Source organism: Schistocerca americana, chromosome 11 (genome assembly GCF_021461395.2).
Source record: "Schistocerca americana isolate TAMUIC-IGC-003095 chromosome 11, iqSchAmer2.1, whole genome shotgun sequence".
NCBI classification, from domain to species: Eukaryota; Metazoa; Arthropoda; class Insecta; order Orthoptera; family Acrididae; genus Schistocerca; species Schistocerca americana.
Window position 1 is genome coordinate 20550542 of NC_060129.1, and position 15333 is coordinate 20565874.

The following is a 15333-nucleotide window of genomic DNA, read 5'->3' on the forward strand; positions in this document are numbered from 1 at the left end:
TACAATGTCTGAAAGTATTTTGAGTCTGCCAATATTTATTAGTGTTTGTATATTTAATGGTCAAAGCGTGTATGTAGTTCTGGGAGTGAACTTATGGTTGGGTTTAGAAGTCACTCCTCATCTCTGCAAGTTGGTCTGGACTGCCCAGTGAACAAAGGCCCAATTGTGTCACTTGCGATGATAGATTCATCTGTCACTTTTCATAATAAAAGAAAAGTGAACGAAAATTTTACACAAGTAGTAGGTGCATGTCAGATTAAAGATGTTTGTGGTCAATTTTCTTTGTGAAGTGTCTAGTAGGAAGTATGGCTACAACCGAATTACTGGCTTGTGTAGATATTTACAGTACTGAAGACAAAGTGAGAAAATGGAGAGTGAATTCTTACTAACATTCTGTTTCATTAACTGCAACTATTTATCATGTCCTCTTTAATGATATTTTCAAGCCTCACTTAAAGCATTTTTTGGACCACTCACATGTTGGTGGGCATTAATAGAATTATATTTATTTACTGTCTCATCAGTTGTAAGTCACAGGCCATTTCTTCAAATATTTCAGGTGGAAACCTCAACAGGATATGCATCTGATAGTACAAGGTACGTTTTCATAATTCACTGCAGAACATTTTGAGAAATATAAATTTTTATTACTTGTGAAAGTACTTAAGGAATAAAATGCACTACTGTAATTATTCAATATTACCGATAAGCAACTTCATTACAATGCAGTATGGTCAGTAATGTTGTTCTCTGCAACAACCATTATGTGACTGTTCCTAGATAAATAGAGCAAATATCTAATATCTGTACAGGAAAATAAAAGTTCAGATGATATGTCAGCAGCTGTGGTGTGCTTAATGCACATCACCACATGAAAATCACTGAAATTCAACCGATTCATCTTGATGGACACAAGCTAATGTCATACTGCAGTAGAACAAGTAAGAAGAAAGGGTGAGTGGCTATATATCCAAAAATTAGAGCTGATTCCCAATCTTTCAGATTAATGCATATAGTGTTGAACAGCTCTTTCAATGCTGTACCACAGTGGTGCTCAGGAAACACACAAGCTTTTAGTGGTGACAGTTTATGGGCCACCATCAAGAAGAACCGTAAGTAGCTGGTGCCAGTTTCAGTAAGGTTGTGAAGACTTAACTGGTGAATCCTGATTCTCTTTGTTTCTCCTTTGTCCCGGTGTTCCCTGAAGGCTGACCCATTCATTAAACACATTACAGGTGAGAAGGTAATGATTAATTCCCAGCTCTGCATCAACAGGTAGGGTTCACACATACCCTCTGATACAGGTCAGGCCCAGACAGGGGTGACTGCCTAAGCTGTTACCTTCCCAAATGCCAATTGATCCCTCTGTCAGGAGTTTGGGAGGTGTGACCTGAGGAGTGAAGTCATTTATGGTGGGTGAATCCTCCTTTGAGGGGACCCCCAATTGGAAGGAGCATACCATTGGAGATGTTGGCAATCATGGCTTATTATTTAGCAATGACTCAATCACCATCTTAGTTCGTGTCTACTAAATGTCCTCACAGTATCATGTACCAGAGGTGGTCAGTCCTTTTCTATTGTTAATGCATACATTCTGAAAGTTGCTGTAGCAGTTGCAGACCCTGTGAAATTCTTTTGTCATTTATGTAATACAACTTTGCTTCTGAAGACGTATTGTGATTTCCAAGCCCAACAATTGCTTACAGCATTACTCCTCCAGAGTTATCCTATTTGTGTTGAGGACCATCGTTCACTGAAATCTTCACATGGTGTTCTTTACATTCTGATGCTAGATGGCCTCACTGAGGGAGAAATCCACACTTACCTCTCTAATCATGGCATCACTGTGACCCATTGAGTAATGAAGAAGATGGATGCGAACTTAATGCCCACATGCACTCTTTCTACCGTCTGCTCAAGTAGTGATTGCCTCACAGATTAAGGCAGGCTATGAAGTCATCACGGTCCAACCATGCACTCCAAACCAGATGAGCTCTTACAAGTTTCAACATTATAATAAAACATGTATCCTGTCAAAACATAGCCAAATGCGTTACTCTCAGCAAAGATGTTCATGAGGGCAGCTGTTTGCCTCCTCTCTGCTGTATCAACCGTAATCCCATGAATGTCCAATGGGTCTTAATGATTGAACCATCCATGAGATCTGAGTGAAGGACATCAAACCCCACACTTTAACTTGCAGTTGTTAGCTAGTCAAAATCCATGCATTTTACCATCTGGCATTTACAGTACCAATTTTGCTATGCCATGCATAACGGAGAATATGCCCACCCAGACTTGCAACCTCAAGTTCAGTATTGCAGTAGTGAAATCACCCAGGTCACAGTAGCACCGCCGTCTCCTACAGCTGTGCAACAGGCCTTCAGATCTTTGCCCCTGGTAGCGAAATCACCTGCTACACAACTGTCAGGCTGAAAGGATAAAAGCTGTACTCCTGCAAAGACTTTCTACAGTTAAAACCATAGTCTTCATCTGCCAACTAGAAAGTTCTAAGAAATCAAACAGAAACGAACGGTTTTCTCCTTCCCTGACTTAGAGATCTTCTTCGGTGGTGTTGCCACATATACCCTCACCCGGCTGACCTCCATTTTGCTGGTGCCCACTGCTTACTGGTTTTCTGCCATGGAATTCACAGGCTCACCCAGGGGGGAAGCTAATATGTTTGTAGACCTCATGGAGCAGTATTCTGCAGCATCTGCCCCCTGTAGTAGTGGATTTTTGAAGGCTGGCACTCAGCAGCCACCTAGGTGACTAACCATCCTGTGTTTGCTCCTCCCCAATCCCCATTCCCCATTATGACTCTTCTCCAGTGGAACATTCGTGGCATTAGATCTAACAAGGAGGAGTCACAGTTGCTCTTGGAATTGCAGTGTCCACTTGTTTTCTGCTTCCAAGAAAAAAAAATTGTCCTCACAACCCCTTTGATCTCTCATGTTTCCTTCTGGTCCTCTGTGATCTTCCCCCAAGGACAGCATTCCACCTCATGGGGAGCCATGCTGGTCATCCATCTCATTGAACACTCGACTGCTAGCTGTTGCCGTCTACATTTTCCTCCCTCATTTCACCTTTCCTCTTCATAACTTGTACACCCCTCTTTCATTTGCTGTTACTAAGTTGGACGTACTCCAGCTCATTGATCAGCTCCCTCACGCCTTTTTGCTGCTGGGCGACTTTAATGCACACCATCTGCTTTGGTGCTCTGGGAGAACCTGTCCAAGAGGTTCCCTCTTAGCTGACTTCCTGAATCTCTTAGCACTGGAGCACCCACGTTCCTTTCAGATTCCATGCACATTTATTACCATTTGGACCTCTCATTCTGCACTGTCCAGCTCGCTCATCATGTTGAATGACCCATTCCCTCTGATACATACTCAAGTGATCACTTTCTGTGTGCTATCCATTCGCCGACTACTAACTCACCTGAGTGCAAATCCAATTAGCAGCTTTCCAAGGCCAACTGCAGGCTTTACCCCTCCCTCACTACATTTACACAGCTGTGATGACCACTTAAAGTATCTTCCAAACGTTATCCCTACCGCCGAAGTATGTTCCATACCATGCACTTCATGTTTACTGTAGCATGTTCTGTTCCCTGGTGGACTGAGGCATGCAGCAGTGTGGTTTGCTTGCGGAGATGTGCTCTCCACATTTTGAACCATCATTGTGATACATCTGCTGGAGGGCTGGTATCCTCTGTAGTCCATACATCTGGGGCTTCAGCGGCCATCTGCCACATTTACTAGAGGAAATTTTGAAAGACAAAGTTGTCTCAAGGTTTATATGGTTTGGATTTGTCACACACACACACTTATGCAGGAAAACATGATGCCTGAATGCCCGTTGTATCATTGCCTTTGCTGTCCCCATTAACCATGTGGACTCTCCCACCAGGTATCTCATCTCCCTTTTCATCAAGGATTTTACAATCAGTTTCAGTTCTACATCAACCTGTCTCCTAAATTCAGTGACATTAGGTATGCTTTCGTGTGTTTCCAGCCAGTCAACGCTGTACGTCACTGCCCCCTGCTCGTGTATTGGAGGAAAGTAGTTTGCTTTAAATTTAGACCAATTAGGATTAGAGTGAAAGTCAGTACATCAAAGCTTCAAATGATGCAGAGGTTTGCATACTGCTTGTTTTTCAGCAATTTTCAGAAAAAATATCATTCAGAAATATCCTCAGAGGTATGAACTGAAGTCATGGTAGCACCAAACATTGTACAACAGCTGATTCCTTTTGGTGAAGTGACAACACAATTCTTCAGGTGGCCTTAAATCACCAAGAGCTTCATACCCCGAACAACATCTAAATTTACAGTTCCACCTTTTGTGGATTTCCACATTGTCTCATGCAAAGTATCCTACATAAACACACTGTAAAATCTTGTGTTTTAAAATTTTCTGATGAGTTTAAGCAGATCTATGTTTTTAATCCTTCTTTCCAGTACCATTGCTGTGGAAGTTTTTTTTAATGTACAACCCAAGCAATTTTCCGTATTGTAAATACAGGCCTTTACCTATAGTGACGGCCTCCGTGGCCATATTACACCTTTTAGTTGCTTGTAATTACTTTTCCCTTTTTTGGGCATTCTGTACTGCTTGAAATATTTCAGCTCTCCTAGCTAATGAAACCAGTGGCTGACAGCCCAGCAAATGTAGGAATCAGAACCTGAATTACTTCACCAGATGTCTTTGGTATTGGTAGGAACCTGGGCGTTTTAACCCATCATTTCCTTCCATGTTTCTGCCTCAAGGCACCTTTTGCTACTGTCACCAATTCTGTAAATATCGCATCGGTTTTTCTTCATCTTTAGCATATAGTGAGTTGTATTCAGTATTGCTTGAAGGTTAGTCCAGTACCCAATTTAAGTTCGAGCAAACATTGCCTTATCAACATCATATGCGGGAATAGGTTGTCCTATATGAATATCCGTCCCTTGACATACCTGCGCAGCCTTATCAATGAGTATTTGGTGTGCAGTATGGTGATCTTTATTTGTAGTGTAGGTGATGATGATGTGCTCTTGCACACATTTTCCAATGTGTTAAAGCCCTTATCGCCATAATCTAGGTGCTATTTCAATTTTGTTCCAGCTCCACAGACATTGTATCCAGAAATACAAAGTTCGCATGGCAGACTCTTGAGAATACCACCTCCAAATTTGTTGACACATTTCCTATCACTCGTGCCACACTACTGCATGGTTTGAGCTTTGATTTTCGTATTGCATAGCAATTTGCGACTGTTCACCCAGCTGTTGAGCTTCGATGAGAAACTAAACCATTTCATCAAAGCCCTGTTCCCTCGACATCTTACGATCTGCTCTATGAGGAACATAACGGGTTTAAAGCTTTCCCATAGTTCATAAGGTTTGTTCTTAATTCTGTGGTGAATAATGCGATTATACTTGTCAATGATCTGTGGCTGTATGTTCAGCCATTTGCACATACGTAGAAGATTACATTGCTTCCACATTCGGTTTTCGATTGTCCAGTTTAACCATTTGGCAGTGCTAGTTTCCAAATGGGAGAATGTTGAGTAGTGATTTATCCAACATCATTCCAATTCTACCTTGATATGCCTATTGTAAAATTTACTTCCATCACATGCTTCAAGGTTGTTGGGAGTCGAGTTAGTCCTGTCTGCAACAATTGTTTAGAAACCTCTCAAACCTCCTTCCCTATCTTTACTTTCAAAGGTGAGGCCCAAGCAAAATTGGAACGTGTGTCTGTGACCATGAGAATGTACTTGAAACCATTATTTCATTTTAAGTAGTCTTGCGTATCTGAGACCAGCCTGCCACGCATAATCCATTCCTTGTATTATCAGAAATATTCTGCATACAGGTCTCTAAAGCTCATGAACAACTCCCTCCACAATTACTCGACGATGCATATTTTTCAAAGCTCAGGTAAGATTGATAATATTTTGCTCATGTGACCAGCATTCTCTTCACCAGCTGAAGTTGTAAACAGTCGTAATCGAGCTATGATTTCATTTAGTTACCATAATTTGTATACTCTAGAGGTAGATTGTTCAGTCTTTCAGGCTAAACTTCGGTTATTTTACCTGCACTATGTGGAGCTGCTACTGCTGGTACAGTTAAAATCCTGTATTTGTCACTATATGAAACTTCCATTCATCCTTTTGGGGTTTTACATGTGTTGGTAATTCGTAATAGTGGACTACATGTTTTTATAGTTTCAGGGTATATTTTTGACATTTGACATTTTCAGAATTATTAACTGTAAGAGCCTAGGCAATCTTTCAAATTCCTTGTTCCCAATTCTTATGGCCTTCTTGGTTAAGCATATTGAGTGCTTACCTACCAAATATGGTTTCGTCCTGATGACCCCATATGTTGTCTTAACTCATCATTGCTACTTCTCCTCCTCCTCCTCCTCCTCCTCCTCCTGTTTCTGCTTATATCTACAGTGCATGACAGTTCTTCCAGCCTGTCAGTTCCTGGCTTAAATGTTACTGAGAGATGCTGGTCTTGTTGCAGTTGACCCAACTTTCACAAAAGTAACTTCTATCACATTGCCTTCCACACCTCTATTTTTAGCATTACACTTTTTCGGCAACATCCTGCTGTATACTAAGGCATTTTTGAGACAATTTACAATCTAAATGTGCTTTGAGACTATGGGTGGTGATGGGAGTAAAGTGCCTTAGCCATCACATTCTTGTTCCACACATACGTTAGTTTTGCATCGACTTCTTTAATTTCTTGCCCGCCGGAGGTTCGAGTCCTCCCTCGGGCATGGGTGTGTGTGTTGTCTTTAGCGTAAGTTAGTTTAAGTAGTTTGTAAGTCTAGGGACCGATGACCCTAGCAGTTTGGTCCCATAGGAATTCACACACACACATCTTTAATTTCTTGTTGACACACAGTTCACATTCCTGTATTAGAGCATTCAACACCTCAACATTCATAGCACCTCCCTTGACAAGACCTTCAGTTCCCTTAATTTAGTGTTGACTGCCTCCATTTTTTTTTTTTTGTCAAATGCATGTGCTTTGCATCCTCTGAATGAATGTACAACACATGTTCAAATTTGTACATAGTGTACAATATACTGACACATGTGCATTTTGGTGCATTGCCTTTTTGAAGGTATTTGTTCAAGTTCCGTTTCTATTGACTCTCATTCAATTTACTAGTTTTATCTGTAACCAGCAAGCTATACTGAGAGTTACTCCAGCAATCCTCACATGTAACAAATTTATTGAGTGGCATGTCATTTCCTACATGTACTTTGAAAATATGCTTTAAATTTAGATAGTCCTGTTCGAAAGTTATAAGATTGATGTATCCCATACAAATAGCTTTGGGAGGCTTAAGTATTTCTCACTGAAATAAAATACGTTGACTTGCATGTGGCGAGCAAATCAGAAATACCTGCAGATATCCTGATTTTCCACTGAGATGTTGCCAAATATGAATATGGTGTTAGTTTTACATTTTCAGGTGGTAGAATGTCGCTGCTTTTGCTGGCTGTTCAGTATGTTACTCCCTTAACGCCATGCAAAATTTCCTGCAGTAGCTGATATTTTGACTGAAACTGAATTTTTGAAAAATATATACATGCTCTAAGTCGTCTCCCACAGGATGTGTCAACAGTGTAAAAACTAGATTATTTTCCGCAGCATGAAGCCCCAATAACCAAAGCATTTCTAATATCAGGAAGTAATGATCCATTTGCCTTGTTCTTCTGGTTTCTATCTTCATCATAGCAGGACCGGTCATTTAAAGACCCTTGTGGTGAGACTGTTTCTTCCACTTGGTTATGGTGGTAACTGTTTATTTACATTGAAATAGAGAGGTTTTATAAACTCTTACTTACAGATGGGTACATAAACAATTGTAATTCAGTGCCCACATCTGGTAATGTTGAATCATACATTTCCACTGCAGTCAATGCACAGAATGCATCAGGGAGTCGAGCTATTATAGTTTCCAATGAATGGAGAGTTTGGCAAGCTATGGACAGTAGATAAGTGCACAATGTGCTGTAGAATTGGAGGATATGTGACTGCCTTCTTTGCCAACACATTAGCTCATCCTGTACTGCATTTCATTAAACTTGAAAGTCTGCTCCTGTAGATCTGTGCTCCTTCTGTGGTGAAATATTTTAACTATATCAACTGACTCCCTACAGAGATGGTATGATCACGTGGTAACAGCAGGGGAGAGCAAACTTTTCTGTGGAACAAGGCCGAAATTAACTTTGACATATTGCGTGGTCAACGTCATTCGTCCAACGAGAATATTATTTTGTCATCACTAAATCAATGGTTTTCAACTGATTCCACTTATTAGAACTCCCTATTCAATATTACACACTCTGACATGCTTACACCCACTGGTATTCAAACAGTAGGTTTGATTGAACAGCATTTTGTTGACACCAGATGCCTGCTGCTGCAATGACTTCACCTTTGCTGCAAGGAAAGCATATAGTGTTCGTTAGAAGCTTATTTGCTCATTTTCTCTGTTCATCAGCATTAATAATTAAACTGGCTCACAACAGGGACTTTGGATGCATGACTTGCATCCTTATCCTTTGATGTTTGTCACAAGTGAGCAAATTATTTATCCATTGCTGTAAGTATATTTTCACGACATCTACTACTATCATAGCTATAATTGTATTATTATTATTATTATTTCTCTTTCCTGTCTCAAACGTTATGTCTGGTTAAAAATGGAAAGTGACGTCGACCTTGATCAAGCATGCCTTCCTTTTAACTATACAGTATACATTATATTTCATTTAGGAACTTTCGGGTAATTGAACATATATCAATAATTACAGATTTCTGGATGTAGCTGTTTTCTACATTTGGTTGTAGCTGTATTGCGTTGTTGTACTGGTGGATATTGTTTGGTATGACTCCTGTACTTAATAGTAAAATTGCTATGATGTCAACTTTATCCTGATGCCACATGTCTTTGACTTCCTCAGCCAGTTGGATGTATTTTTCAATTTTTTCTCCTGTTTTCTTCTGTATATTTGTTGTATTGGGTATGGATAGTTCGATTAGTTGTGTTAATTTCTTCTTTTTATTGGTGAGTATGATGTTAGGTTTGTTATGTGGTGGTGTTTTATCTGTTATAATGGTTCTGTTCCAGTATAATTTGTATTCATCATTCTGCAGTACATTTTGTGGTGCATACTTGTATGTGGGAATGTGTTGTTTTATTAGTTTATGTGTATGGTAAGTTGTTGATGTATTATTTTTGCTACATTGTCATGTCTTCTGGGGTATTCTGTATTTGCTAGTGTTGTACATCCCCTTGTGATGTGATCTACTGTTTCTATTCGTCGTTCGCAAAGTCTGCATTTATCTGTTGTGGTATCGGGATCTTTAATAATATGCTTGCTGTAATATCTGGTGTTTATTGTTTGATCCTGTATTGCAATCATGAATCCTTCAGTCTCACTGTATATATTACCTTTTCTTAGCCATGTGTTGGATGCGTCTTGATCTTGTAACACTTGCAAGTGAATTATTTTAATTCCCATCTAAAAATTTCAAATCAAATTGGCAGTGACTCAGATTAATCATTATTTTTACCTCATCAGTTCCTTCCTTGTGGTGGAATATTTTAATTTTAAATCACTAACAGTTACTATATATGTAACTTCTTATGCAATTTTATGAATTCTCGCTTATAGTACTGGATTTATGGACACCTAAATATTATTTCTTTGTTGTACGTATATCAATATTTAACATTATCCTCATTACTCTTCAGATTGACTCAGTGTGCTGGTGGGTGCTGTGACATACCATGTGAAGAAACTAGTCGCCATAGAGTGGTCCAGGATGAGTTGGTGATAGACATGAAGTCAACACATGAGTTTGGTACCAATACAAAAGATATGACTGTTGATAAGAACTGCTCAGTTGCCACACAATATAACTGTAGTACGAGGGAAAAGGAATTATATGTATATAGCTGTAATTTCTGCCAACAGAGCTTTCCTTCAAAATACAGATTCATAAAGCATGTGTTTATGCACATTGATGGCGTGCAACCACCTTCGTATGTTTGTAAGTGGTGTGGTGAAGTATTTCACAGTAATGTTAGTTTGAAAAAACATTTGAGAATGAGTGAGAATCATCATGTCTTAACTGCTGGAAACCATGAAAAATATGGCTATAGTGAAGAGCATCAAAGCAGTATCTTCTCAGATAGTGAGCCAGAAGTTTCTATCGCAGAATACAATGAGCTGAATTCATACAAGGAAATGTGGAAAGCTGCTAGTGACATAGGTAACACACACATGACAAATGATACAGAGGAAACAAATCATTATGGATCTCTATCTACAACTGTTAATGTCAGATCCCAGGGTGATCTACTTACTGCAAACAGAATCCACAAACGTGATATTTGTGGCAAATCTTTTGCTGGTGCAGGCAATCTTAAGAAACATGGATTAATTCACACTAGAAAAAAACCTCACAAATGTAAGATTTGTGGGAAATCTTTTGCTTTCCCAAGCCATCTCAAGAAACACATGGTTCTTCACACTGGAAAGAAACCTCATAAATGTGAGCTTTGTGGACAATCTTTTCCCAGGAGAAGCTCTCTCAATAGACATAAATTAATACACACTGGAAATAAATCCCACAAATGCCAGATTTGTGGGAAATATTTTGCCAGGACAGACGCTCTCAGAAGTCATTCACTAATTCACACTGGAAAAAAATCCAACAAATGCGAGATTTGTGGGAAATCTTTTGCCAGGACAAGCAATCTCAAGGCACACAAATTAATTCACACTGGGAAGAAACCTCATAAATGTGAGATTTGTGGGAAATCTATTGCTTACTCAAGCAGTCTCAAGAAACATTTGTTACTTCACACTGGAAAGAAACCTCATAAATGTGAGATTTGTGGGAAATCTTTTGCTTTCTCATGGGAACTCAAGACACATGTATTTCCTCACACTGGAAAGAAACCTCATAAATGTGAGATTTGTGGGAAATCTTTTGCTTTCTCAAACGGTCTCAAGAAACATGTATTACTTCACACTGGAAAGAAACCTCATAAATGTGAGATTTGTGACAAATCGTTTGCCCTCACACGTTATCTCAAGAAACATGTATTAATTCACACTGAAAAGAAACCTCACAAATGTGAGATTCGTGGGAGATCTTTTGCTAGAGCAGGCAATCTCAAGACACTGAATCATACATGCCAGGAAGAGACCTCACAAAAGTGATGTTTGTGGCAAATCATTCTTAGATCAGCTTATCTCAAGATACATGCATTAGGACACATTGGAAGGGGACCTCACAAATGTGATACCAGTGACAAAAGTTTCACTCAGTTGGGCACTCTCAAGATACATCAGAAAGAAACTACAAGTAAGTGTTAGTTTTTTGTAAATAGGTTTTCCTGGTTGATGCCCTCAAGGTGTGTAAAATAATGGAAGAAGCAAGGGGAGAATAAATTGTAATGCCCGTGAAATAACATACAAATATGGTATAATTGTGAAACAATGTGTACTATAGAGTGGTAACAGATAATGTGACAATATAAAAATCCATATCTGCTGCTTGAGATGTCAAGAAATTGTATTACTAAATACTCGAGAAACATGACTCAAATGTGTTTTTGTCAATAACACTGCTGTTTTTTCCTATAGCTCTTGAGAAAAGAAAATTGTGTATTGTGATAAATCCCTGTTTGTCAGGAATCATAAGTACCATGCAATATTCAGTATAAGGCCAAGGATAGGTGATGACTTGCTGCTTATTATTCCAAACATAGTCATCATGTAGTACTTGTAACTGTGCATTTTAGAAACAGTGACATCAAAAATATATTCATGGCACTTCCTTCACAAAGGCTAGTAAACTCAACACTGGAGAAACATGATTATGACAATTATTTTAGTCAGGTATGTTTTCGCAAGAGATCTGCTGTATGTGAAATGAATAGAGTTTACATTTATGTTCTGTTAGTACTAATCCTGTATTAGTAAGAGTAACAACAAATATAGCAACCTGCTTAATAGCATGTTTGTCCACCTTTGGAACACAATACTTCGACAGTTCTACACGATATGGACTTGGCATGTCATTTATGTGTTTCTGGATGTATGTTGTACCAGTTGCGTTCCACACGTTCAGATCAGCTACATGGTGTGATCAAGATGTTAGGTACCATACTACTAACACAACTGTAGAGTCGTTCTGCATATGTGTCATCGGCAGTTATCCTGCCGTAAGATGCCTTCACCGTGGGAGAGCATATCAGGCATGAAGGAATCTATGCAGTAGCAATAACCCACATAGTCGGCAACTCTCATGATGCCTTCAATTACTACCAGATGTCCCAAAGGAGCCTGAGTGACTGTCCCCATAGCATAATGGGCCCACCACGTAGTGCCATTCGCCTAGATGATAGCATATCTGGATGTTGCAACTGACCTGGTGTAGCAGGAAATGTCACATATCCTGACAGTTGGCAGTTGACATTAGCATTGACCTTCATTCCAGCATCAATGATCCCTTGCCCACTGCAGTTGCAATTGAACATTTTTGTGGAGCCCCATGTTCAACAATATACATTGATTTGTGGGTTCAAAAACGTCTATGGCTGCTCAAGCATTGTTTTCTGTAATTAGATATGACATATTGCCACATGTCAAGCTTCACAGAGCAGGCAAGCCTCTGACCTGCATGATTTGTAATGGATAGGTGTATTACATGTTTTCATAAGTTTATCACGTTTATCACCTTTAAGCCACTTTCCACAGATGTTCACAAAAGTAGCATAGATCTAGCCTACCAGCTTCACCACTTTTGAGGTGCTTGTTCCCAACTACAATCCCACTGTAACCAGCCCTTCGCTAAAGTCACTTATGTCATTGGATTTATATGTCTGTGACCCATCTAATTGGTAGAACAATTCAATGTTAATTTCTGGTCTGCTTATATACTTGTAATCTGCTTATTGCATCATGTGCATACAACATGGGGCATTCATACTCCTTGCAGGCAGTATTCATGACAGTTTTGCTCACCAGTGCATCTCTACATAAATGGGTCAGATGTTAAAATGTGTAATCTAATAAATTCATTGTTCGTGGTTGCCATGTACACCAGTGCACAATAGCTATATTTTTTTGCGAATTTTTTTGTTTTACTAAGCTCTGTACGTGATAGAGATAATGTAGATAGGTGTTATGCACCAAAGCTCTTAATTATTTTTTCAGCATTCAATACCATGCAAGTTATACACAAAATGAAATAGGTAAACAAACATTAGGTCTTACAATTTGATTCCAGTTATTCGTATACACAAGAACAACACTTGGGAGAGCTCAGAACATGAGTACTAAATATTTCTTGCATTTCATTCAAAGTTTTTTTAATGTGGATAGTTTCCTTAATTTGTGTAAATAAACATGACGTCTTTGGAAATCTGTATTCATGCTTTATTTTTAGTTTCAGAACGATTGTTTTTATTTTTGATTTCCGACCTGTTTGTTATTGGTGAAAGTGGGTTAGTATGTCAACTACATGTGTAACAACTGGAGATAGTTATAAGTAAGTGATTGGCACTGTTCCGTTTTGCTACACTTCAGCTGTGACAATTTGTAGTGATGTGATTACATTTTATTCCATCTTTCTCATGATGGGACATCCACAACTGCTGTATAGATTACTCATAATAGGCAACATCCACATACCATTGTATTAAATATTATTTTCCAATGAAAGGAAAGAAAAGCCATGTTTCTGGACAATAGGCTTATATTCTGATGAATCTGAAAATACACTACTAAGTGTGGCGAGTATACATATCATTAATGTCTAAGAAAAACAGTAAAATTTGTAGTAACGTGTTTCAAAAGGTACACAATATGGACTGAATATCTATTTGTGTGAGCTAAAGATGGTTCATGTAGCATTTGTCTGGTACACGAGATGTAAGCAGAAAATGAACATCTTCAGTGGTTGTGTGGAAAACTAGGCAAAGAACTGAGTCTACATAAACACAATAGATACCCATAAATTAAGAGTGTAACAGCACCTAATAAAATCATAACCTAAGCTTATCATCACAGAATAAACTATTGTACTAGAATGGTCAAGGATAAGTCAATTTTAGGATGTGGATTCAATACAAAAGGAGGTTTAGCTCAATAATATTTAGAAGATTCATTATTTTTCCTATAATCTGCAGTTTGTAGTACAAAAGTTAAAATTGCAAAGTTATTGAAGGATACATTAAAACTGATAATATACTCATAATAAACTAATATCCTTAAGAAACTGTAACATTATCGTTGTTTTATTAAATGTTATTTCATGTACTTAATTGATATTGATTTTTAAGTAATGTCATTGGTTCGGTCCTTAGCTAAGTGGAATGTAATGCTCTCACATGTTGCAAAATGACAAAATTACACAATAGAAACAAACTAATACATATCAGCATCTCATCTCCTAATGTTTAGTTGTAAATGAGTCATGACTGAATTTTGCCAGGATCCAAAATCCACTTAAATATTAAATTACCCAACGGCTGCTGCTCGTGCACCACGTGATCTGAATGGTTCACAATATCTTTGATTACATATGATCCATACAACCATTCTGAGGACAAGTACAGTGACTGGAAGAGAGATGACACTGGGTCAACCACTCTGTATAGGTATTCCAGCTTACTCCTCTGTGATGTGTGCAGTGCCGTGGTCAATGGTAACTTGCAATTTTCCAAAGCTAGTATTCATGAGTGGTTTGTAGAAAGTGTGTGTGTGTGTGTGTGTGTGTGTGTGTGTGTGTGGGCAGGCTGTTGGTTGGGTGCCACCACGAAAGGTGTTTCAGGCAAATTAGCAGAAAAGTTCAAAGCTGTAGCATGTGTAAGTTAAATGATCAGATAACCTAATGGTGGGTGTGATACATATGTAATAAGAATGTTGAATAAAAGTCTACCATCAGAGAAACTCAATAAGTCTGAAGTGTTAATGCATGGTCACAGCAGAGAACTGCTACTATAGTTGACTGTGCTATCAAATATGGTAATCTGTTCCCAATGGGCCTAAACAAAAATTTGTACATTGCCTCAACAGTGTGAGAGCAAGGGAATTCTTTAGTTTCCTCTAAAATCAATTCAGTTTCACATTTAATGACACTAGTGCAGAGTAATAAGGTAGGATGCTTGTAATATTGTTAAAGCACAGATGAATCTCTAAGTACATGACAGTGTGATGGGACACCCCTTGCAAACAATCAGAATGTCAGTTTGCCAAACATGGCATTCATAATTAGGTACACAGGTGAC

At 38.7% G+C, this 15333-nt stretch overlaps 1 protein-coding gene across 7 annotated transcripts in view; it reads left to right on the top strand.

The window, feature by feature from the left end:
• Positions 1–11662, top strand: part of LOC124554204 (zinc finger protein 729-like) — a 98861-nt gene extending 87199 nt beyond the window's left edge. For 5 of the 7 annotated variants that reach the window (XM_047128272.1, XM_047128269.1, XM_047128270.1 and 2 more), the window contains 2 exons: positions 560–597; positions 9781–11662. In XM_047128272.1, coding sequence (XP_046984228.1) covers positions 560–597; positions 9781–11257 — 1515 coding nt within the window. In that variant the 3' untranslated portion in view covers positions 11258–11662. Of the gene's footprint in view, positions 1–559; positions 598–812; positions 955–9780 lie in introns of all 7 variants that reach the window. The other 2 variants (XR_006968291.1, XM_047128273.1) reach the window with 2 other exon arrangements.
• The last annotated feature ends 3671 nt before the right edge of the window (positions 11663–15333 follow it).